Here is a 24,094-nt window from a genome sequence, read left to right on the forward strand (position 1 = left end):
GGGCATTCCATAGTACTGGAGCCCGAATAGAAAACGCTCTATAGCCCGCAGACTTTTTTTGGGCTCTGGGAATCACTAATAAGCCGGAGTTCTTTGAACGCAGATTTCTTGCCGGGACATATGGTACAATGCAATCGACAAGATAGGACGGAGCTAGACCGTGTAGTATTTTATACGTAAGTAGTAAAACCTTAAAGTCACATCTTAAGTGCACAGGAAGCCAGTGCAGGTGAGCCAGTATAGGCGTAATATGATCAAACTTTCTTGTTCTTGTCAAAAGTCTAGCAGCCGCATTTTGTACCAACTGTAATTTTTTAATGCTAGACATAGCTTTAAAAAGTTCAAAAGGTGGGAAATGGATGGATGGAAAAAGTGTAACTTTTTTTTGAGCTGAATTGAACTTCTGACACTTCTCACGGGCCTGCAATGTACTTGCGGCCAGATGACGTCATCGACTCTTTTGCATCATTGGCAACGAGCTAAACCAGTGGTCCCAAAACTACGGCCCACCGGCAGGGTCCGGCCCGCCAGCGTCCAAAATCTGGCCCGCGGGAAGTCCCAAGTTTTTCCATTCATCCATTTTCTACCTTGTCCCTTTCTGGGTCGTGGGGGGTGCTGTAGCCTATCTCAGCTGCATTCGGGCGGAAGGCGGGGTACACCCTGGACAAGTCGCCACTTCATCACAGGGCCAACACAGATAGACGGACAACATTCACACTCACATTCACACACTAGGGACCATTTTAGTGTTGCCAATCAACCTATCCCTAGGTGCATGTCTTTAGAGGTGGGAGGAAGCCCACGGAGTCATGGGGAGAACATGCAAGTCCCAAGTTTTTGTTTTTTTAAATTATAATTTTTTTAAATTTATAAATTTATAAAATTTTAAAATTTTTCTAATCCACTTTATACCGCTTGTTACTCTCGGTGTCTCCTAGCCGCTCAGGCAAATCATATTGTCTAAAAAAGCATTTTCCCATCGATAACGTGACATTATCGCACTCAGATGCATTGCCAAAGAAGTTGCATTTTTCATAATTAAAAAAAATCTGATTAATAATGATGATGGATATATCTGCATTAAAGCTTTAGTTTTGGCAGTTCTAGTATTAGAAGCTGTCAAGTTATTAAGTTACTAATGAAGACATTGCAATCCCTGGCATCGGTGGTTGCGTCCGCAGTGGACGCAACAGTGTTTTTTGGGTGTTTTTCCACTCGGCTTTTGGACAACAAGCAGTAATAAAATTTGTAAAAAAAAAAAAAAAAGCATGTCACCTGACACGTAGAAGTGTGGGAATTGTTCGCCTCTTGGGACTAAGAGATGAGTTTTGTAGTTTTTCCGCAAACTTGTGTTTGAGATGGCCGCTTTGAGTTCTACCGCTTGTTACTCTCAGTGTCTCCTAGCCGCTCAGGCAAATCATATTGTCTAAAAATGCATTTTCCCATCGATAACGTGACATCATCGCACTCGGAATGTATATATATATATATATATATATATACAGCCAGCCAGGCCAAATTTTTTTAACCCAATGCAGCCCCCGAGTCAAAAAGTTTGGGGCCCTCTGAGCTAAACTAAACGTTTTTGTATGTGGACGGGGAAAATTAAGCTTTTTGATTAATGTCGTAAGTAATGTGCAACATTATCTCGTTTCAAACTTATTTAAAAGGGCTATTTGCAACCTTTGTGCGGATGTCTACAGGGCGCTATCTTTCCATTGTGATATAAGCATTATATCCCATCCAGGGCGTTCAACACATAATGAAGTAACTACGCCCGTACACAACACGTGCACACACATTAGGTTTGTGTGTTGTAAGCTAACAGGCGATTCAGTGGCTAACGTTAGCTATCATTGAATGTATAATACATCGTAACAACAACTGACTGCAAATTGTTGTTGCTTCTCTGGAAAAGCCTTTGTGCTGCCTGCGGAATGTGGGGCGTGACAAGGTGTATGACAAGCCTGAACGGCAAACAAATGCCTCGGACTGACGAGCAATTTTTATTGAATATAATTAGAAATTATGAAAAATATAGACCATTTTAAAAATGTATGTACTGTTAAAACACTAATGATAAGATAATGTTCCTGTTGTAATTTTGGTTTGAAAAATGTAACTAGGAACACATTGTAAACAGCACCTTTACCAACGGGACATTAAAGGCCTACTGAAATGCGATTTTCTTATTTAAACGGGGATAGCAGGTCCATTCTATGTGTCATACTTGATCATTTTGCGATATTGCCATATTTTTGCTGAAAGGATTTAGTAGAGAACATCGACGATAAAGTTTGCAACTTTTGGTTGCTGATAAAAAAGCCTTGCCTGTACCGGAAGTAGCAGACGAGTAGCGTGACGTCACAGGTTGTGGAGCTCCTCACATCTGCACATTGTTTACAATCATGGCCACCAGCAGCGAGAGCGATTCGGACCGAAAAAGCGAATATTTCCCCATAAATTTGAGCGAGGATGAAAGATTCGTGGATGAGGAAAGTGAGAATAAAGGACTAGAGGGCAGTGGGAGCGATTCAGATAGGGAAGATGCTGTGAGACCTGATATTCAGCTGGGAATGACTAAAACAGTAAATAAACACAAGACATATATATACTCTATTAGCCACAACACAACCAGGCTTATATTCAATATGCCACAAATTAATACCGCATAACAAACACCTCCCCCCTCCCGTCCATATAACCCGCCAATACAACTCAAACACCTGCACAACACACTCAATCCCACAGCCCAAAGTACCGTTCACCTCCCCAAAGTTCATACAGCACATATATTTCCCCAAAGTTACGTACGTGACATGCACATAGCGGCACGCACGTACGGGCAAGCGATCAAATGTTTGGAAGCCGCAGCTGCATGCGTACTCACGGTACCGCGTCTGCATATCCAACTCAAAGTCCTCCTGGTAAGAGTCCCTGTTGTCCCAGTTCTCCACAGGCTAATGGTAAAGCTTGACTGTCATCTTCCGGGAATGTAAACAATGAAACACCGGCTGTGTTTGTGTTGTTGCTGCAGTCGGCCGCAATACACCGCTTCCCACCTACAGCTTTCTTCTTTGCTGTCTCCATTGTTCATTGAACAAATTGCAAAAGATTCACCAACACAGATGTCCAGAATACTGTGGAATTTTGCGATGAAAACAGACGACTTAATAGCTGGCCACCATGCTGTCCCAAAATGTCCTCCACAATCTGTGACGTCATGCGCTGACGTCATCATACCGAGACATTTTCAGCAGGATATTTTGCGCGAAATTTAAAATTGCACTTTAGTAAGCTAACCCGGCCGCATTGGCATGTTAATGTTACAATGTTAAGATTTCATCATTGATGTATAAACTATCAGACTGCGTGGTCGGTAGTAGTGGGTTTCAGTAGGCCTTTAAGTTATTGACTTACTTATTATTGATGTTTAAAAATAAACTTTGATGGTGTCCTGGGCCCCGCCTTCCACCCGAATGCAGCTGAGAAAGGCTCCAGCACCCCCCGCGACCCCGAAAGGGACAAGCGGTAGAAAATGGATGGATGGATGGGTGTGTCCTGGCCTCCATGTAAGTTTGTGATGATTTTAAAAATAATGTACATGTCATTGTACGTCTAATATCCCACTATTATAGCATCCAGGGGTGTTACGGCTGGAACACCCAGCATGCCTGGCGGACACTTTGTAAATGGCTGGTAAAGTTACGTGTTTGTTGTTAGCGCGTAGTCATTTTTACCCACGTGCAAAGGTATTCCGTTGTTGTTGTGTTACCTTATTTTCGTACGTGTTTTGCTGTTTAGTTTTCTGTCGTTCTGTTTGATGACAGTCTGTCGATTGTTAGTCAAACCATTTACTTGGTATCACAATGCATAGTAACAATTCTCTCTACTGTTCATAGATGTAACTCCAAGTCACTCAAACAGCCCTAATATTATAATGTGTTTGGATGAAAGGGCGAGCGCATTGCTTTAAATAAAGAAAAAAGCAGCAAATCTTCTGTGGCACTCCAAATTTATCTGTGGTAGGTAAGGTCGCCACAAATAAATGAAGGTATGGGAAAAACTCCTCTGAAATCAAAAACATTTTGCACCATATTCTAAACTTATAGATAAGCCTGTGTTTATAAAGTTTTTCCCCCTGTAATTTATGTTGCCTCTTTTTTAGACTAACGGTAAATAAACAGTGTTTCAAGTCTTTATTGTCGCCTTATTCCAATTCCATGCAGCTTCCAGGAAAGAAGGACCTTTTTATTGAGGCAGACTTGATGAGCCCCCTGGATCGTATCAGCAACGTTTCCATTTTAAAGGTGACTCTGGTCAGATGTCGCAGAGTAATCTCTTCAATAATGAATCACTTCTTATATTTTTATTTCCTTGTTATTTCAACAGCAACACGACGTTGACAAACTTTACAAAGTAGAATATAAGCCTATTTTTAGCACGTCGGATCAGTGAGTACTCTTTGCACCTAATACACACACGCACACACACTTTAACATATGCCAACATAGCGTAACATGTCTGACACTATGGCTTCACTTTCTTCGCTCACAGGCTCTGTTTTCTGATACGACCAAGAATACAAACTGTGAAGTGGATTTGCGGTATGTAATTCTCCTTTTAAATATAACAGTAAATAATTGTTTAAAATTCAGCTTATAATATTTTCTCCTCCTCGTCATGTTTCAGCAACTATACAAATGTAACTGTGTACAGTTTGTATAGCAGTGACACACAACAGCCATTATCGTCTAAATAGCTGTGAACATGTCCTAATTGTGTCCTTTGTGTGAATATTTAGTGTGAACACCATTGTTATCAAGCACTGTCTTATGCAAAGCCAACTTTTCTCACCTATTGGTACCTGTTCCTGTGTTTTGGAATTTGCATAAGTCCAAAAATTTTTAAATTAAATCTTGGCGGACATATTTATTAAAAAAAATCTTGCCTTCCTTCATATTTCCTCTAAACGAGCCGTTTGGAATTTGCCCATTTTGTGACATTTTTCCCGATTGTGACGTCAGTGGATATCTCCATTTATGGTAGTCATTTACCCAAAGAGCTTTGCATGAGTCTGACATTGTAGTTTTTTTCTTTATCGTCCTGTTGTGGGGCAGACTGTCTCGTAAATGCACATGCATCCTCAGCCGTTGCCATTTCTACTACAAAGTAGCGTTTTGTTCGAACTTATATCTGTCAGTAGACTCTCTATGGAAGCCCTTAAAACTACAACATGGCTGACGGGGAGCAGACGCAGTCAAAGTGGAGGCACGTAAAGAGTGCCCACAAAACGACGCATCCTTAAGAGACCGTCAAAAACCGGCTTGAAGATGTTCTGTAAAACATAATCTATGCAAAATTTTAAACAGAGAACCACCATTACATGTTATATAAACTACAAGGAAGTGTTTTAAATGTAGAAAAAATATCATGATATGGCATGTTTAAAACCCCTCAGCGCGGCACCGGTTGTAATGGGAATACTCTTCCACTCTTCCATCATGACATTGTGGAGTTCATGTCGACTGTCTGCTTAATGCTACCCCACTGAAAAGTTAAGAGACTCACTCGCTTTTGTGTGAGCTGTAAACATGGGGGTATTTTTTTAGTTTTTTGTTTAATTTCTTCTTTATCTTCATCATCAGCCATTATTAATCCACTGCTGGACAAAGGCCTCAGCATCACTTAATGCCAACTAAGAAGCTATATAATTATTTCTTGTCAAATCTTTTGGTTGTTTTGTTTTCTGATACTTTCTCCCTTCAGATGTGATCAATGCTGATAAAGCAGCTGGAAAATGTAGAAGATACAAAGTTATATTTACCCCACAGAAGGTAATGATATTTTGAGCTGTAAATTTTGATTTTATCTCGTTCAAGTTGTTTTAGTTTGCTGTCTGTCTTGTCCTCCAGTTTTATGCATGTGAGACGGTTTTTGAAGAGCAGGGCGTTTACGGAGGTAGGGGGTGTCCTTGCTCCTCTTTGTTTTCAGTTCTGCTCACCAGAGTCAGTTAAGGTAAATGTTTTATTTCTTTTTTCAACAGACGTGACAATGGATGAATGGGCCTTCTACCTGCTTCCTCTGGACAATGACGTTATTAGTTTGGAGCTCCCAGAATTTTTTCAGGACAACTTTGTGGTATGTAAGAAACACTATTATTTTTTCATTAAGTATTTAAATAACACTAAATTAGAGCTGCATTTTCATGTCTGTGAACTGATCATTCTAGTGGTTTAAACTTCAATGGTGCCCTTGTGAGACCGCCTTTCATCCCCACCTTCCAGCCCCAAACCACAGAGGGGTGCTAATTTCCCACAAAGCTCAACAAAAGACACTATTAGAAAGTCCACAGCTTTTGCATGTCTATGTCTTTATTTCTATTGTTGTTTTTAGTCAAGTGTTAAGATTTAACACTTTAGCACATCATTGAAAACTAAGTGAAACTTATGTATAACTTTCTCAGACGCTGCCACAGATAGATGTATAGTTTTCCCTTCTTCTTTCACGTCAGCCTTGGTACTAAATGCTGATGCTGTGTGTGACTGCATAAAGGCCACAGTTTAATAAATGCACCACATAGAACACAAACTTCTGTGTTCTTTTCTCAACTAGTTGAATTCCAGGAGGTATCTGAACTTTTTGAGAACCTCTTCGTTTTAACCACAACTTCATTGATAAGACACAAAAACACTTAACAGCACAACTGTCCATGCTGCCTTTATCAATTGCGCCCTGTGTGCTCGTAAGTAATACACATGCCTAAAACCGCCACTGTCTCAAGGGATTTGCGAGGTTGCATTAATCCTAGCAATGTAACGATATGAAAATTTCATATTTCGGTAATTGTGACCAAAATTGTCACAGTTATCATTATTATCACGGTATTATTGAATGTGCTCAAAAAGTACTTTTACACACAGTGAAATCTTTAGATTAAAAAAAACAAAACAATAATTGGACCACTGTTAGGAATCCCGCTATCTTTTATGTTTCTCATGCTTCACTGATAAGACTGTTCTGGCGGGCCTTGTGGTGTCCTACTCTGTCCTTAAACGCACCTTAAAACACCTATGTGTCATATTCCTATTTGTTGATCACTGTTCTGAGAGAGCAGAGTTTGTAGGTTCAATGTGCGCAGTTGATAGCTTAGTTGCTCTGACAGTAATGTGTTTGTATAAGTTTAGATTGGGGTATGTCGTTTCTTAATGGGGAAAGACGTTAATATCTCCTGTTGTCGTGTTAGCATTAACGCTACCAAGCTGGCGCCAGTCTTTGAGTTCATCAAAATGTGGCTATGAATCACGGTTTTTCGATCATTTTGATTTAAAACTAATACTAACCGTTATATTATTATTACCATTTATTGTTACATCTCTAGTTTGCGCTGATTGAAATTCAAATGCGTGACTGCTTTTCATTGACAGAGATGTTGACCTCGGACAGTAATCGCTTATCTTCTCTCATTGGTTTGGTTTTATCCCCTTGTGAGCCGTATTGGGGACACCAGGCACTTAGCACAAATAAATATCTTTTTTTTTTCCCCCCTCATCCTTATAGTGTCCCCGTAGGCAATTGCTCATGTGGTCCATATGTAAAAATGCCACAGATAATACAATATACACTATTCTCTCAATGAGCACTTTTATGTATACTATAATAGAATGAAATGACGTGTCACCAGTCTTATTTTTATTATCTATATTTATTTGAGCTGTATTTTCTCTTGGTGTCCCAGGCTGGTGACCAGCGTTGGGTGAGGACAGCTGGCAGTGCTCTACACCTCCTTCACTCCATTTATGGACCGCTTTCAAAGGTTTACGGAATAGGAAAGTGTTCAAAGGTATATTAGTTTTTTCCTTTCTGTCATGTCATTGCAGTTTCACATTGTTTTATGTTGCTTCTATACTAGGCAAATATTACCGTTCTTATAGTGGTCGGTTTTGGCTTTTGGTAGATGGTGTACGAGTCATGGAGACAGCAAGTTGAAGAAGGAGACCAAAAAGCACAGAACAGTGAAATAGGAACTGTTTTCCTGATTGACAGAGGTGGGAAGATCCCAATCCCCTCATTTGTGTCACCCTTGCCTTGCCCACTAATTTTGCAAATGTTTTCTTTTATTTATTTATTTTTTTTACAGATGTTGACCTTATCACGCCCTTGTGCTCACAAGTGGTTTACGAAGGACTTGTGGATGATATATTCAGAATCAAATGTGGTGGGTAACAAACAACCTGTGAAGATGGTTCAGTGTTCATTCAGTACTTAAGACAATCGGGCTGTTTTTGTCCCGATTTTTTTGCCCGATTATCTAATGTCTAATAAGATTGACCTGTGGTCTGAGGTGTGTCAAGAGTGATTTTTTCCCGATTGTTGGAAAAACATTTGTGTGGAGCCAATTAAGAATCTGAAAAAGCATTGGGGCTACTTTGTTGCGAACATACCCACCTCTTGCTTTTTCAGTAGATTATAAAGTCTGTGTTTACCCAGTCTACTTTTTTTTTTTTAGTTTGGTATTTTTCAGTCAAAAATAGTCCCAACCCAAAACCACCATCATTCCCTTCAATCGTATGTCCTCTTCTATATTGCCTGTTTTTTTCTTGTTGCTATGTTTCTTCTTCTTCGATTTTGTTGAATCAAGGTTGTTCACGCAAGATTTAGGGATTGGATGACCAGAGTCGGTGGTGGGACAGAATTGGTGTGTGTGCGTGTGTGCGCGTTCGTGCGTGAGTGGTGTGCTGTGTTGATATTATAATCTTGTGTTGATTTTTAATCTTAATATGAGGGGACGTAACAGATAAAACATCTATTAGATGTAAAAAACCTTTTTGCGTATACAAGCCTGAAGATTATTGTTCTTTTCATGGTTGCATGCACTATTTGTACAAAGTAGTTCAACAAGTAAAAAGCTATGCAACGCTTCTTTCCAATGTTAACCATATGATAATCTTGACATGACAAAATCAGCACAAAGTGGCAGATAGCAGGCTTTCCAAACTGAAGCTTTTTTCCATCAGAAATGTGGCTTTTTAGGATATGTGAAAATCCTGAGTGCTAAATGCATCTTTCAAAAAGTGTGTTGTTAGGTTGACCAAGTTGTTATTTCAAAGAAGACTAATTTGTTATATACACCACTGGTACTGTTTTGTCTTTGGTTAGTGCATGTTATTGCTTGGTTAGTATAGCCAATTAATTTATCGATATGAAATAGTATACATTTACCTCGACTTGTTCTGGTTATAGACGTTCGCTTCATGGTGTTATAGACATTTTCGCTTCATGGTGTTATAGACATTTTCGCTTCATGGTGTGCCTAAACACATATAGAGCCTGATCTACTAAAGGTTTGCATGTATTGAAACACAAGCTGATCTACTAAGCTTCTGCGCAGAGGATGAGCAAAGAATGAACAAAATAGCGAGCGCAATCTATAAAGCATGTTTGCCTTCATGTATATGCATAATATTTGCTGATTATCAGGAGGTCTACAATACTGGGAGGAGTAGATGCAAACAAATGTAATCATTTAGGGTCCGCAATGTGGTCGATCAAGCCGAAAAGTTTCTGCGGCCGCTGTTTTTGTGTCTGTATTTTTCACTTTCCCAGTTACGCACAAATAGCTGCACCGCAGGCATTGTGTCGAGAAGGAGGCGATCAATACAATGACCATGACAGAGAGAGATGAATGTCGACAAATCTGAACTGTCAGAAACTAAAAGAAAACTTTGCATATCGTCTATCAAGCAATACATTTTGAGCTGCTGGATGACTTAAAGCCACACTTAAGAACTTTCAGTTTTGGTTGATTTTGGCGGCGCAAGTTGACCAAAGCGGTACTGTTCAGCCTGAAGGAAGATCACATTTCCCATGAAGACCAGCGTATAGTGTTTTAAATTGTCAGAAACTACTGTCACGTACATACAAACTGACACGATAATATCACAATGATTCAGTATGACTGATCTTTCCACAGTACATATTTTACTCAAACTTTATATTTTCAGTTTGCAGTCATTGCATTTTTATTTTTATACAGTACTTTAGAGTTTTGTGCTTGGCTGGTCGTGTCAGTGTGAAAGTGCGAACTATCACGCTGGGGGCTATTTATTTCTACCACACAAATTTCCGATAGCTAACATTAGCATTATCCTTTCACTTTGAGCATAGAAAGGTAATTACGAGTCCAGCAGGAACACAGCCAAAGCAGCGTTGGTCGAAAATCCCTCCTCGTCTTTGAGCTCACGCCAGCGAGTGAAAGCCGGGCCAATGTTGATCCTTGACTGTCTTTTTATCCGGGTAGCCTCCCTTTTTTTTTTTTTGTCTCTTCAGGCAAAACTTTTGTTGTTGTTGTTGTTTTGTAGCTTCGGCCATGATAGCAATAATTACACGTAGGGGTTCACATCGACTTCCGTTGTAACGAATGGGGAAAGGGGGAAGTGACTATGCCGCAGGGCAGTCTACACATTTGTAGTTTTTTGTGTGGCAGAGTTTCTGCCATCCTCCAAAAAATTGCTCAGTGCCAGTGAAAGCCATACAGACCCACTCAGACCATGACAAAGGTGTCATTAAACTAGTTTTAAAGTCCGTTTATCATCCTTATAGTTATGAAAATATTTGATGATGGTTGTCTGTGTTGGCCCTGCGATGAGGTGGCGACTTGTCGAGGGTGTACACCGCCTTCCGCCCGAATGCAGCTGAGATAGGCTCCAGCACCCCTGCCACCTGGTAAGGGACAATCGGTAGAAAATGGATGGATGGATGAAAAAATACTTAGTGCTGCTTTAAGGGGCTGATTTGGAGGCGTTTTGGTGTCTGCTTGCTTTTTAAATACGTTTTTTACTTCGAAAAACTTATTGCCCAGCATCGCAGTTAGTGCCGGTGTAGTGCAAAAAATTATCACATCTGCATCCTGTGTGTGCTAAAAAAATTGGTTCTGTTGTTTAGATCGCACTGGAGTATTTCTAATAGCCCAGAAAAAGTGGCACAGATTATAGTTGTGTGCTGCATGTTCCACAACATAACAAAACACCCATGATGCCTTGGTGGTGCAGTGAGTGGTACATGCAAAAAATTTGAATAGGTTGCTCTGCACCATTTTTGCATTTATTATCAATTGCACACGCAGTTTTAGTAGATCACCTTCCACACACGTCTAACAGTACATGTAATTTTATAGTCTGCACATGCAATTTAGCACTTGTTGTTTGGAATCTTAGTAGCTCAGTCACAATAGTATAAACATACGTCATACAAAAAAGTTATGTTTAATTAATCATACAACAATTAACAAGAATAACTAAATGAATACATTAAATACAAATATTTTGATGAGTTTTATGTTTTATATATTAATTAATAAAAAATATGTTAAATATTATTTGTTTATATATACTTTATACAAAAAACTCAATAGATTATTTAAATTTTTTTAACATTTTCAATGTAAAAATTCAAGTTATATATTAAAAAGTAAGATTAAATAAATACATAAGGATTTATTATTTAATTGAGATATATTTATATTATATATCTATATTATATATTGAATACAATATTACATGTTGCTATCGGTTTAGACACATTACACAAAAACATGTAATTTAATAATTAAAAAATAATATGTGTAGGAAATTCCACATTTAAATGTCAGCATTAAAAACATAAAAATTGTAAATTAAATACATTTGCTTTTAATTAAAACAACTATTTCTTTATATGATTTTATTTAATATTTACCGGTATATTAAATAGAAAAAGGTTGAATATTTTTAGATTATTTTATAATCCTGTATATGCATTTCTGCCCAGGTATTTGTGTGATGTTACATGTCGTTCTTTTTCTTAGGTTGTGTGGATTTTGGAAGTGATGGTTCCTCCGACAAAAGCGTCAAAGTCATGTTGAACGCTGAGGATAAGGTAGGGCTACCTCAGGGAATTTCTAGATTCCTTTACATTTCTGAACTTTCTGTTTGTGTCTTAGGTCTTCAATGAAATTAGAAATGAGCATTTCTCTAATGTCTTCAGCTTTCTCAGTCAGAAAGCCAGGAATCTCCAGAGAGCATATGATGTAAGTCTGTACAAATGTATAATCATATCTGATACTGAGTTCAGTTGCCAACATTGTATATGTGACCCCAAAAACAGAACCCATGAAAATGTTATTGAATCCTAAACAAGTCCAGCAAATTTCTCTTGACCTTAAACTTCAATCTGTGTACGATTATTTCCCAAAGTTTCAATTACCTTGGTCGATTTGCATGAAAGTCACGTTCTTTTCAAAATATGCTCTAAATGGGTTCCCCGATGTTGGAAGCAAATTTTCCTATTTTGATTGAACACATTCTTCTTTGGGATTTTAGAATCAAATGTTTGCATAGTCCCATACTTTCTGAACTTCCAAACTCAGTCAAAAATGTTATTATGAAATTCAGCATGAAATCGAAACTTTCCAAAAAATTGCTAACACTACAATTTTTTTTTTTAGAGAAGTAGGCCTGCATGCAATTTTGTACAGTAGGTATTTTCCTTGCTTGACCAAGACATGTTAGGGGAGACCATTGTTGCAAAATTTCATGGACAAAGTTTACTTGCAGTATATAACCTGCAAAAGAAAAGTAGGAACGTTTAAATCAAGAGATTTATTCAAAGATTTGTGGATTGTTTTTTTCACCCTGTTTGTCGACCGATAATAATATCAATCTGATAACAACAACATTGGTTAAAAAAACTAACAAAAATAACAGGAAATAACTAAATTCCTCTCGACATGTCTGCATGTCGGGCAACGTTGAAATGAACATTCGGGTGATAGTTTAGGCTTTAGGATCGGATTGAAGGGGTTATGTACAATTTTTCCCTTAAATTGTATTCAGTAAATATCGCCAGTATCATAGCGATACCAATCCTGAGTGTCAGCACAATCCCTAATTAAAGCCTTTTCTCTTGGAATTGCACAGAAGCGTCAAGGGATGGACATACAGCAGATGAAGACCTTTGTGTCAGAGGAACTTAAAGGACTGAAACAAGAACATCGTCTCCTGAGTCTGCGTAAGTGTTGGCGTACTCGATCACAGCAGTAGACTTACTGTAATACATTCCAAGCAACTTTGTTTCTGACGACACGGATTTCCCCTAGACATCAGTGCAAGTGAATCAATAATGAAGAAGAAAACAAAACAGGATTTCCAGGAGCTGTTGAAGTATGAGCACTGTAGGTTACTCTGCATGGCAGCTATTTTGTTGCTATGGAGGATTTACCGTGGCACAATTTTCAAGTCTTGTTTTCTTACAGCTTTACTCGAAGGGTTTGATATTCGTGAATGCATTTCTTTCATCGAGGAGCACATCAACAGCCAAGTAGGTTTGCTCAAACACAGTCCATAGTGTATGCATGCCCCTCCAAAACTGACCTTGTGTTTCTTTTCTGTAGGTTTCCATGATAGAAAGTCTCAGGCTTCTTTGTCTTCTGTCTTTAACGGAAAATGGTACAATAACTTGTTTTGATGTGTATGTTTCATGTACTTTTGAAAAATAAAAAGAATATCTATTGAAATGATGACATTTTCGTCACCTGCAGGGCTCCTGCAAAAGGACTACCGGTCATTAAAAACACAATATTTACAGGTAAGACTCAGTCTGCTCTGCTTTTGTTGGCTTTACATGTACTGTAGTTGTCATACTGACAGTGCTAAAACCTATGGAATCCCCTAAGTAAAGGGGCCTTATCATTGTACAGTGGAACCTGCTTATATCGACCAATACGTCAAGTCCTCTTCTTTCATGGAATTTAAACTCTACTTACTTTAATTCAAATTTAAATTGCAATTATATGTACTGTTTGCAACCTCAATTTAAATTCAATATAAATTAATGGCTCCTCTCTGAGCTGCCACCTTAACGTGGTAGAAGAGTTTGCGTGTCCCAATGATCCTAGGAGCTATGTTGTCCGGAGGCTTCTATGCCCCCTGGTAGGGTCTCCCAAGGCAAACTGGTCCTAGGTGAGGGATCAGACAAAGAGCAGCTCGAAGACCTCTATGAAGAACACAAACAAGGAACCCAGATTTCCCTCGCCCGGACGCGGGTCACCGGGGCCCCCCTCTGGAGCCAGGCCCGGAGGTGGGGCACGATGGCGAGCGCCTGGTGGCCGGACCTGTCCCCATGGGCCCGGCCAGGCACAGCCCGAAGAGGCAACGTGGGTCCCCCCTCCAATGGGCTCACCACCCATAGCAGGGGCCATAGAGGTCGGGTGCAGTGTGAGCTGGGCGGCAGCCGAAGGCAGGGCACTTCGCGGTCCGATCCTCGGCTACATAAGCTAGCTCTTGGGACGTGGAACGTCACCTCGCTGGGGGGGAAGGAGCCTGAGCTAGTGCGTGAGGTGGAAAAGTTCCGGCTAGATATAGTCGGACTCACTTCGACGCACAGCAAGGGCTCTGGAACCAGTTCTCTTGAGAGGGGCTGGACTCTCTTCCACTCTGGCGTTGCCGGCAGTGAGAGGCGACGGGCTGGGGTGGCAATTCTTGTTGCCCCCCGGCTCAAAGCCTGCACATTGGAGTTCAACCCGGTGGACGAGAGGGTAGCCTCCCTCCGCCTTCGGGTGGGGGGACGGGTCCTGACTTGTTGTTTGCGCTTATGTGCCAAACGGCTGCTCAGAGTACCCACCCTTTTTGGATTCACTCGAGGGAGTACTGGAGAGTGCTCCCCCGGGTGATTCCCTCGTTCTACTGGGGGACTTCAACACTCATGTTTGCAGCGACAGTGAAACCTGGAGAGGCGTGATTGGGAAGAATGGCCGCCCGGATCTGAACCCGAGTGGTGTTTTGTTATTGGACTTTTGTGCTCGTCACAGATTGTCAATAACAAACACCATGTTCAAACATAAGGGTGTCCATATGTGCACTTGGCACCAGGACACCCTAGGCCGCAGTTCCATGATCGACTTTGTAGTTGTGTCATCGGATTTGCGGTCTCATGTTTTGGACACTCGGGTGAAGAGAGGGGCGGAGCTTTCTACCGATCACCACCCGGTGGTGAGTTGGCTGCGATGGTGGGGGAGGATGCCGGACAGACCTGGCAGGCCCAAACGCATTGTGAGGGTTTGCTGGGAACGCCTGGCAGAGTCTCCTGTCAGAGAGAGTTTCAATTCCCACCTCCAGAAGAACTTTGAACATGTCACGAGGGAGGCACTGGACATTGAGTCCGAGTGGACGATGTTCCGTGCCTCTATTGTCGAGGCGGCCGATTGGAGCTGTGGCCGCAAGGTGGTTGGTGCCTGTCGTGGCGGTAATCCTAGAACCCGCTGGTGGACACCAGTGGTAAGGGATGCCGTCAAGCTGAAGAAAGAGTCCTATCGGGCTCTTTTGGCTCATAGGACTCCAGAGGCAGCAGACAGGTACCGACAGGCAAAGCGATGTGCGGCTTCAGCGGTCGCGGAGGCAAAAACTCGGACATGGGAGGAGTTCGGGGAAGCCATGGAAAAAGACTTCCGGACGTCTTCGAAGCGATTCTGGACCACCATCCGCCGCCTCAGGAAGGGGAAGCAGTGCAATGTCAACACCGTGTATGGTGGGGCTGGTGTTCTGCTGACCTCGACTGCGGATGTTGTGGATCGGTGGAGGGAATACTTCGAAGACCTCCTCAATCCTACCGGCACGTCTTCCTATGAGGAAGCAGGGCCTGGGGAATCTGTGGTGGGCTCTCCTATTTCTGGGGCTGAGGTTGCCGAGGTAGTTAAAAAGCTCCTTGGTGGCAAGGCCCCGGGGTTGGATGAGATCCGCCCGGAGTTCTTTAGGGCTCTGGATGTTGTGGAGCTGTCTTGGTTGACAAGACTCTGCAACATCGCGTGGACATCGGGGGCAGTACCTCTGGATTGGCAGACCGGGGTGGTGGTTCCTCTCTTTAAGAAGGGGAACCGGAGGGTGTGTTCCAACTAACGTGGGATCACACTCCTCAGCCTTCCCGGTAAGGTCTATTCGGGTGTACTGGAGAGGAGGCTACGCCGGATAGTCGAACCTCGGATTCAGGAGGAACAGTGTGGTTTTCGTCCTGGTCGTGGAACTGTGGACCAGCTCTATACTCTCGGCAGGGTCCTTGAGGGTGCATGGGAGTTTGCCCAACCAGTCTACATGTGCTTTGTGGACTTGGAGAAGGCATTCGACCGTGTACCCCGGGAAGTCCTGTGGGGAGTGCTCAGAGAGTATGGGGTAACGGACTGTCTTATTGTGGCTGTTCGCTCCCTGTATGATCAGTGTCAGAGCTTGGTCCGCATTGCCGGCAGTAAGTCGGACCCGTTTCCAGTGAGGGTTGGACTCCGCCAGGGCTGCCCTTTGTCACCGATTCTGTTCATAACCTTTATGGACAGAATTTCTAGGCGCAGTCAAGGCGTTGAGGGTATCTGGTTTGGTGGCTGCAGGATTAGGTCTCTGCTTTTTGCAGATGATGTGGTCCTGATGGCTTCATCTGGCCAAGATCTTCAGCTCTCACTGGATTGGTTCGCAGCCGAGTGTGAAGCGACTGGGATGGGAATCAGCACCTCCAAGTCCGAGTCCATGGTTCTCGCCCGGAAAAGGGTGGAGTGCCATCTCCGGGTTGGGGAGGAGATCTTGCCCCAAGTGGAGGAGTTCAAGTACCTCGGAGTCTTGTTCACGAGTGAGGGAAGAGTGGATCGTGAGATCGACAGGCGGATCGGTGCGGCGTCTTCAGTAATGCGGACGCTGTATCGTTCCGTTGTGGTGAAGAAGGAGCTGAGCCGGAAGGCAAAGCTCTCGATTTACCGGTCGATCTACGTTCCCATCCTCACCTATGGTCATGAGCTTTGGGTCATGACCGAAAGTACAAGATCACGGGTACAAGCGGCCGAAATGAGTTTCCTCCGCCGGGTGGCGGGGCTCTCCCTTAGAGATAGGGTGAGAAGCTCTGTCATCCGGGGGGAGCTCAAAGTGAAGCCGCTGCTCCTCCACATGGAGAGGAGCCAGATGAGGTGGTTCGGGCATCTGGTCAGGATGCCACCCGAACGCCTCCCTAGGGAGGTGTTTCGGGCACGTCCGACCGGTAGGAGGCCACGGGGAAGACCCAGGACACGTTGGGAAGACTATGTCTCCCGGCTGGCCTGGGAACGCCTCGGGATCCCCCGGGAGGAGCTGGACGAAGTAGCTGGGGAGAGGGAAGTCTGGGCTTCCCTGCTTAGGCTGCTGCCCCCGCGACCCGACCTCGGATAAGCGGAAGAAGATGGATGGATGGATGGATAAATTAATGGAATAATATTGGAATTTGAAAAACATTCTCAATTGAATTTAGAATTTTGCAGAAGCCTGCTGTCCAATATTATTCATCATACATATTCCCTGGGTGTGTAAACAATATAGCAATATTCAAATATAACAATTTATTTAAAAAACACAACAAAAAACAGATATTTTAGAGAAAACATAGAAGAGAGGTGAAAAATATTGGTTTCATCATGCTATTATTGATCTGTTACTGATGCTTCTATTTGTATCGATACGATTAGATATTGGGATCAATCCAACAACCCCTAATGCAGTTCATTAATTAATTTGCGAAAAACATGTTCTGTTTTATATATGTTTTAAATGCTGTTCTGGTACATATTTTCATATCAGAGCTATGGCATGGAGCACCTGCTCACGTTCGCCACCCTCAAGCAGATGGGTTTGCTTGTGGAGCAACAGCAGGGTGAAACACTGACTGTAATGGAGAACCAAGTGGGCAAACTGGTCAACAATAAAACTGCAGGTGAAGTTGGCTCCCTTTTGTGTAATAGACACAGCTGATTTGTTTTATGTAGGGAGACCTAACATTTTTTTTTTCTTGTTGCTTATCCAGGGAAGCTGACAGATGCGTTTTCCTCTCTGGCAAAGAAAAGCCATTTCAGGGCCCTGAGCAGAAAACTCAACTTGGTAAATTGTCATCCATCTTATATCTTTCATCACATCATTTTGGTGGTTGTAAGTCCTGGCCTTGCAATCATGTATGCCAATTTCAACAATATTAAACCATGCACTTAATTGGTTGATCATTGTTAATATGGATACATAGGCCCTATTGAAAGGCTATGTATATAATTCATTATTCTGTATGTTTCCTGGAATTTGTGTATTTCTTCGTGTTTTAACTTGGATGAGAGCTCACAAAAGTTTGCAAGCATGGCAGGCCTGGTGTAAAGTGTGTTATTTTTAGAGGTCATAAACAAAACAAAACTCAATAGTGAACCCTGTACATTTAAAATTAATTAAGCCCTTCCTCTAGTTCAGTGTTTTTCAACCACTGTGCTACGGCACACTAGTGTGCCGTGAGATACAGTCTGGTGTGCCGTGGGAGATGATCTAATTTCACATATTTGGGTTAAAAACATTTTTTGCAAACCAGTAATTATAGTCTGCAAATGATGTGTTGTTGTTGAGTGTCGGTGCTGTCCAGAGCTCGGCAGAGTAACCGTGTAATACTCTTCCATATCAGTAGGTGGCAGCCGGTAGCTAATTGCTTTGTAAAAGCAGGTAAAAAGGTGTCTTATGCTTAAACCAAAAATAAACAAAAGGTGAGTGCCGCTAAGAAAAGGCATTGAAGCTTAGGGAAGGCTATGCAGAACGAAAGTAAAACTGAACTGACTACAAAGTAAACAAAAACATAATGCTGGACGACAGCAAAGACTTACTGTGGAGCAAAGACGGCGTCCACAATGTACATCCGAACATGACATGACTATCAACAATGTCCCCACAAGGAAGGATAAAAACAACTGAAATATTCTTGATTGCTAAAACAAAGTAGATGTGGGAAATATAAGACATGAAACTGCTACAGGAAAATCCCCAAAAAAGAGAAAAAGCCACCAAAATAGGAGCGCAAGACAACTAAAACACTACACACAGGAAAACAGCAAAAAACTCCAAATAAGTCAGGGGGTGATGTGACAGGTGGTGACAGTACACCTACTTTGAGACAAGAGCTATAGTGAATTTAAACCATAACCATTTTGGTTATAGTTTAAATTCATATCCAACAATTGTGACAACGACTTTTTACTGTCAACTGAGTTTATGATTTCTGCTGGTGGTGTGCCTCCGGATTTTTTCAACGCAAAAAATGTGCCTTGGCTCAAAAAAGGTTGAAAAACACTGCTCTAGTTTGACCAATTTTTACCAAATTTGGTGGAGATGTATGCGTCAGCACAGTGCCAAAATCCTCCCATGTATCAAAGACACTGCGTGCGTTTACTCATTTTGTGCGGACGCATACTCTGTTTACACTCACAATGTGTTTTTCTCTATACGTGTGACATTCCACCCTTTTGGCACTAAAGCCTGGTATGTACTCTCGCGTCACGTAACTTGCGGTCTTGCTCCTCCCCTTGTGTATCCCCTCGCAGACCTTGACGTGCATCCCCCAAACATTCTAGCTTTGCGTCAGCGGCGACGCAGATTGCAGAGCTGTGATTGGTCAGGTTTTGCCTATAATGGTCCCTGAGCACAGGAGAGCAGAGATTGTGCTTGAAATGCACAAATTATTATTGTACGAGATAAAGCAACAGTGATTGCATGCAAACTGATATTGCATACTTAATATCTCGGTGCGCTCTAAAAATTATTACTGAATGTGTCATTTCTCAGCTTGTTGTGTTGTTTCGCCCAAAAGATTTCCGTAAAGTACAAAACTGTTTTTAACTTTTATTGCCAATCTTGTGCTAACAGGTTCAATTCTGACATTATTTCTCGTGCACACTTGTCTTTTTCTCTCACACACAACGTTCAGCAGGGGTTGGAGTGTCCTGGGACTAGTGGTCCCTACTACAGCATCGGTTATAACCCCCCTCTCCAACGCTTCTTCATTCTCTGTCAATCATTTTTCAGTCACGAACATGGGAGCTTTGAACATCAATAACATATGAACCTAAACATTAACACCAGCAGGTCGTTAAAATAGTTATTTAACAGTTTTGTTTATTTTCAATTACATAACTCTCTCTTGTCCCATGTCCCGAACGGCCGTTGAAAATTTGCCTGTCCTGTGCCACGACTCGTTTAGGGATTGACAGTCCCATCTTCAAGAACTTTTTTTTGAGTAAAACTTTCTATAAAAGTAAATGGATGTTTCTGAATGATTAGTTCCAGTGCCAACAAAGATGGTGATGTTACGGTTAACATTGCTCACTCTTCACAAGATGGTAAATATCTGGTAACGACAGCTGCTCTTGCTCATTCAGGAGACATTCCCCGCAGGTGTTTTGGAAGAGAATTGCGAGTCACACTCCAACCCCCGTGGCAGAGCTATAAATGAATCGAGACGTCATCAGAGGGGACGCAAGCTACGTGACGCGAGAGTGTATTCCAGCGTTAATAGAGGGTTCTTATGGCAGGAGACAGGAGACGGTAGGCGTTCAAAGTGACCAATCAGAAAGGCAGAAAGTTGCGAGGCTGTGTATTTTGACACCCCCTAAGTGCCAAAGGGGTGGGGAATCGCATGCATAGAGAAAGAGAAAGATACCGCACATGCTCTCCACTCATTAAAAAACAGTGAAACATAAACAGAGGAAGTGGGCAAACTTTTTAATGCCAAAACATTTGAATTATTGTGTCAACAAAAGCAGTATAACATATGTTATGTATGAATTATTTGACTTAGAGAAAGGGTGGAGAAGTGTTAGCATTAATAAAAAGCTCTGCTTGTTCCTAATCCTGTTTAGCAGTGACGTGCGGTGAGGTTCATGACTGGTGAGGCACTGACTTCATCACAGTCAGATTTACAAACATATGAACCCTAAAGAGTATCTTATTCACCATTTGATTGGCAGCAGTTAACGGGTTATGTTTAAAAGCTCATACCAGCATTCTTCTCTGCTTGGCACTCAGCATCAAGGGTTGGAATTGGGGGTTAAATCACCAACAATTATTCCCAGGGGTGGCGCTGCTGCTGCCCACTGCTCCCCTCACATCCCAGGGGGTGAGCAAGGGGATGGGTCAAATGCAGAGGACAAATTTCACCACACCTAGTGTGTGTGTGACAATCATTGGTACTTTAACTTAACTTTAACTTTACACATACAAACTGTAGCACACAAAAAAGCACATTTCATAAAAAAAAACGTTATTATGGTCTTACCTTTACTTATAAATGCGGGAACAGTGGTGTTCGTGTTGGAGGAGTTGTGAATGAATGAAATATGAAATCCGGGCTGCAGTCTGCAGGTGTACCTAATGTCGTGTCCCTGCAGTCGTTCGCGGCTCCTCCGGCGCGAGCAATGTTGTTGTTGCACTTTTTGGCTTCTTGTTAAGTGACTTTTTTTGGGTGGATTCGGTCTTGCACGTGGAGGGTTTGGGTGTGGGCATTGGTTGGTGTGGCGCTCCCGTCGGGGGGTGCAGTCTGCGGCGGAGGTGCAATAACCGGCACCAGGAGGCGGGATTACGCGAGCCTCACACAGTGCGTCTTCGCAGCAGTTTTATGATCGCTCAGCACAAGAAATACTTTACACACATACAGTTGTTGACAAAATACACTGTACATTATATACCTCAGCTAACTAAACTATGGAAATGTATAATATAGTTCATATAGCAATACGGTCTCACTGCACAGCAGGCCAGCAGTTAGCCGAGTCCGCAATCCATGGTGAGGCACAATTGAGTGACGTGCCTCAACTGGCTGCTGATCACCGCACCGTCTCTTCTCAGTATTTGAACGGCAAATGTGAAAATTCAGCGATTTTGAATAAAAATGATCTAAAACTGGTGAAGTTAAACGGAAAATAACTTTATAGTATAATCACTGGATACATATAACAATTTAATTTTTTTTTTGCTTTTTACATTTTTTTTCTTTCCATGATGGCAGGTGAGGCCCCGCCTCACCTGCCAACATGGAAAGAAAAAAAATGACCGCACGTCACTGCTGTTTAGACATAATAATCATGCAATGTTTCCCAATGTAACTTGCTCAGCATGTCCGAAACAAATACTCTACACCAATGATTCTCAAACTGTGGTACGTGGGCTCCATGTAGTGGTACGCCAAAGAATCACTTGATTAAAGTAAAGATTAAAGTTTTACTTTCTTGTATTCAAACACAGTGTTACTGTTCAAACTGTGTGTAATGTTACAGTGATCAAAAATATTTAATATACTTTTTAAATAATACTTCTGCCTTGTTTTAATGAGTACTTCGGCTTACGACCATACTGTAATTTAATGTTGGTCATTATGGTGGTACTTGGAGAGCCAAGTGTTTTCTGAGGTGGTACTTGGTGAAACAAGTTTGAGAACCACTGCTGTATACCATAACCTTAGCATGCTGTCATATTTTACGTAAAGGTGCCAAAGTCAGATGAAGAATATGACCTGCGAGTTCCACGAGACATGGCGTACATCTTTAGTGGTGCATATGTCCCACTCAGCTGCAAACTCATTGAACAGGTAAATAAGCTTCTCATTGAATTCCACAGGATCACGCTATTTTGTGATTTGTCACTGTTTTTTGTTATTCCCAGGTCTTAGAGCGGGACGGTTGGACTGGGCTTGAAGAAGTTGTCCGCTTGCTAAATGGGAATGAGTTTGTAGTCACAGGTCTTTTGGCTTTGCTAACATACCGTACACGTGCAATGCTTTTGAATAGCAGCGCTCTGAAAGTTTTCTGTCTTACGTCAGGCAACAACGGCGCCACAAAAGAGGCACAACGCGTCATCCTTGTCATGTTCCTGGGAGGTTGCACGTTCTCCGAGATTTCAGCTTTACGGTTCCTTGGTAAAGAAAGAGGTAAAGACAACCCAAAGGCTGATACTTTGTGATGTTGAATATGTAAGGCAAACTTTTCCCACGGAAGGCCACAAACAGAAAAATAAGGGATGCAGGAGCCATTTTGATTAAAGATGCTAAATCCAATCCTTTGTAGGTCAATATGTATGCTATTAGCTTTTTATGACAAAGCCAATTCATGTGATATTTAATAATATATCTCCTTAATAATGCATTCATTTTATTTTTACAATATGTCTAAGGCCAATACAACGAGCTACACGCCGAAAATAGCCTCCGAGCTGCACTTTGAACATCCCCTTAATATAAAATGCTATTATTAAAAACACTTGGATATTTTTTAGAGTATTTTAACTAAAGTAGTAGTAAATTAACTGGAAATTGCTAACTCCTCTGGCGGTGGAATAGTCGCACAATCAGCAGTCACAGTAAAACGTTGTACCTCTGTTTTCATGAATATTACGTTCCAATATGTATGAAATGCTTTAAAAACAGAATACATTTTCCCATTAAAAACAACATAAATCTAGGGTTGGGCCTGGGCAATGAGTTCACAATACGATACATATCACGATACTCGAGTCGCCATTCGATACAGTACTGTGATACGGCGATATATAGCGATTACTCACATAGTTTACTAATAAATTTAAAATGCAGCCTAATATTCAAGTTGTATATATGTACAATTGATGACCCTAAGTCAAAAAACGATTTCATTCCAATGATCCATTTCCATTTACAGTATTGCAATTGTACAGAAAGTGGATCAAGTATTTTTGGGGGAATTTTGTCAATCTTCCGCAATCCTTACATGAGACAGGATTAAACATGTCTTTCCTTTCTCTATGCTTTCTAAGTGGTTTTTTTGTTTTTTAAACAGTACAAGTAACAATGCAAGCGATGGGGAGTCATCTAATCCATCTATAAAACACTCTAAAAATGTTTTGTATACATAATCTATGAATGTATAAAATGTTGTAACAGGGAATATTTACAGTATTTTCTTCATTTTAAGCATTACCGTAATTTAAATTGATTTCACAATACACATAGCAACAGAGCCTTGAAGCATTATCATGTAGCAATATTGCTAAACGTTTCAAATACAATAACGTAAAACAGTCACTTACAATGTCCGCTTTCACTGGGATGACGACAGATGGGATAGCTGTATCCTTCAACACGATGGTGATGGCGGTGAGGTACATTTGCACTTCTAATTTGCTCCTACAGCCTCTCCAACCACCAAATATTCATACACCAGTGTGAATGGCACTGGAAGCCAGGTGGGTGAAGTGTCTTGCCCAAGCACATAATGGCAGTAATGGCG

General features: G+C 41.6%; 1 protein-coding gene across 2 annotated transcripts in view; it reads left to right on the plus strand.

Moving 5' to 3' along the window:
• vps33b (VPS33B late endosome and lysosome associated) overlaps positions 1 to 24,094 on the plus strand; it is a 28,429-nt gene that overhangs the window by 1,205 nt on the left and 3,130 nt on the right. Inside the window, exons 2-22 of one of the 2 annotated variants that reach the window (XM_061975036.1) lie at positions 4,230 to 4,310; positions 4,393 to 4,454; positions 4,558 to 4,607; positions 5,770 to 5,837; positions 5,916 to 5,961; positions 6,047 to 6,141; positions 7,739 to 7,843; positions 7,958 to 8,048; positions 8,141 to 8,218; positions 11,846 to 11,916; positions 11,981 to 12,067; positions 12,957 to 13,047; positions 13,136 to 13,210; positions 13,292 to 13,356; positions 13,430 to 13,484; positions 13,577 to 13,623; positions 17,619 to 17,751; positions 17,842 to 17,915; positions 22,321 to 22,422; positions 22,497 to 22,572; positions 22,654 to 22,761. In XM_061975036.1, coding sequence (XP_061831020.1) covers positions 4,230 to 4,310; positions 4,393 to 4,454; positions 4,558 to 4,607; positions 5,770 to 5,837; positions 5,916 to 5,961; positions 6,047 to 6,141; positions 7,739 to 7,843; positions 7,958 to 8,048; positions 8,141 to 8,218; positions 11,846 to 11,916; positions 11,981 to 12,067; positions 12,957 to 13,047; positions 13,136 to 13,210; positions 13,292 to 13,356; positions 13,430 to 13,484; positions 13,577 to 13,623; positions 17,619 to 17,751; positions 17,842 to 17,915; positions 22,321 to 22,422; positions 22,497 to 22,572; positions 22,654 to 22,761 — 1,660 coding nt within the window. The remainder of the gene's footprint in view (positions 1 to 4,229; positions 4,311 to 4,392; positions 4,455 to 4,557; positions 4,608 to 5,769; positions 5,838 to 5,915; positions 5,962 to 6,046; positions 6,142 to 7,738; positions 7,844 to 7,957; positions 8,049 to 8,140; positions 8,219 to 11,845; positions 11,917 to 11,980; positions 12,068 to 12,956; positions 13,048 to 13,135; positions 13,211 to 13,291; positions 13,357 to 13,429; positions 13,485 to 13,576; positions 13,624 to 17,618; positions 17,752 to 17,841; positions 17,916 to 22,320; positions 22,423 to 22,496; positions 22,573 to 22,653; positions 22,762 to 24,094) is intronic. The other variant, XM_072914838.1, reaches the window with a different exon arrangement.

This window comes from Nerophis lumbriciformis, linkage group LG15 (genome assembly GCF_033978685.3).
Source record: "Nerophis lumbriciformis linkage group LG15, RoL_Nlum_v2.1, whole genome shotgun sequence".
Taxonomy (NCBI): domain Eukaryota; kingdom Metazoa; phylum Chordata; class Actinopteri; order Syngnathiformes; family Syngnathidae; genus Nerophis; species Nerophis lumbriciformis.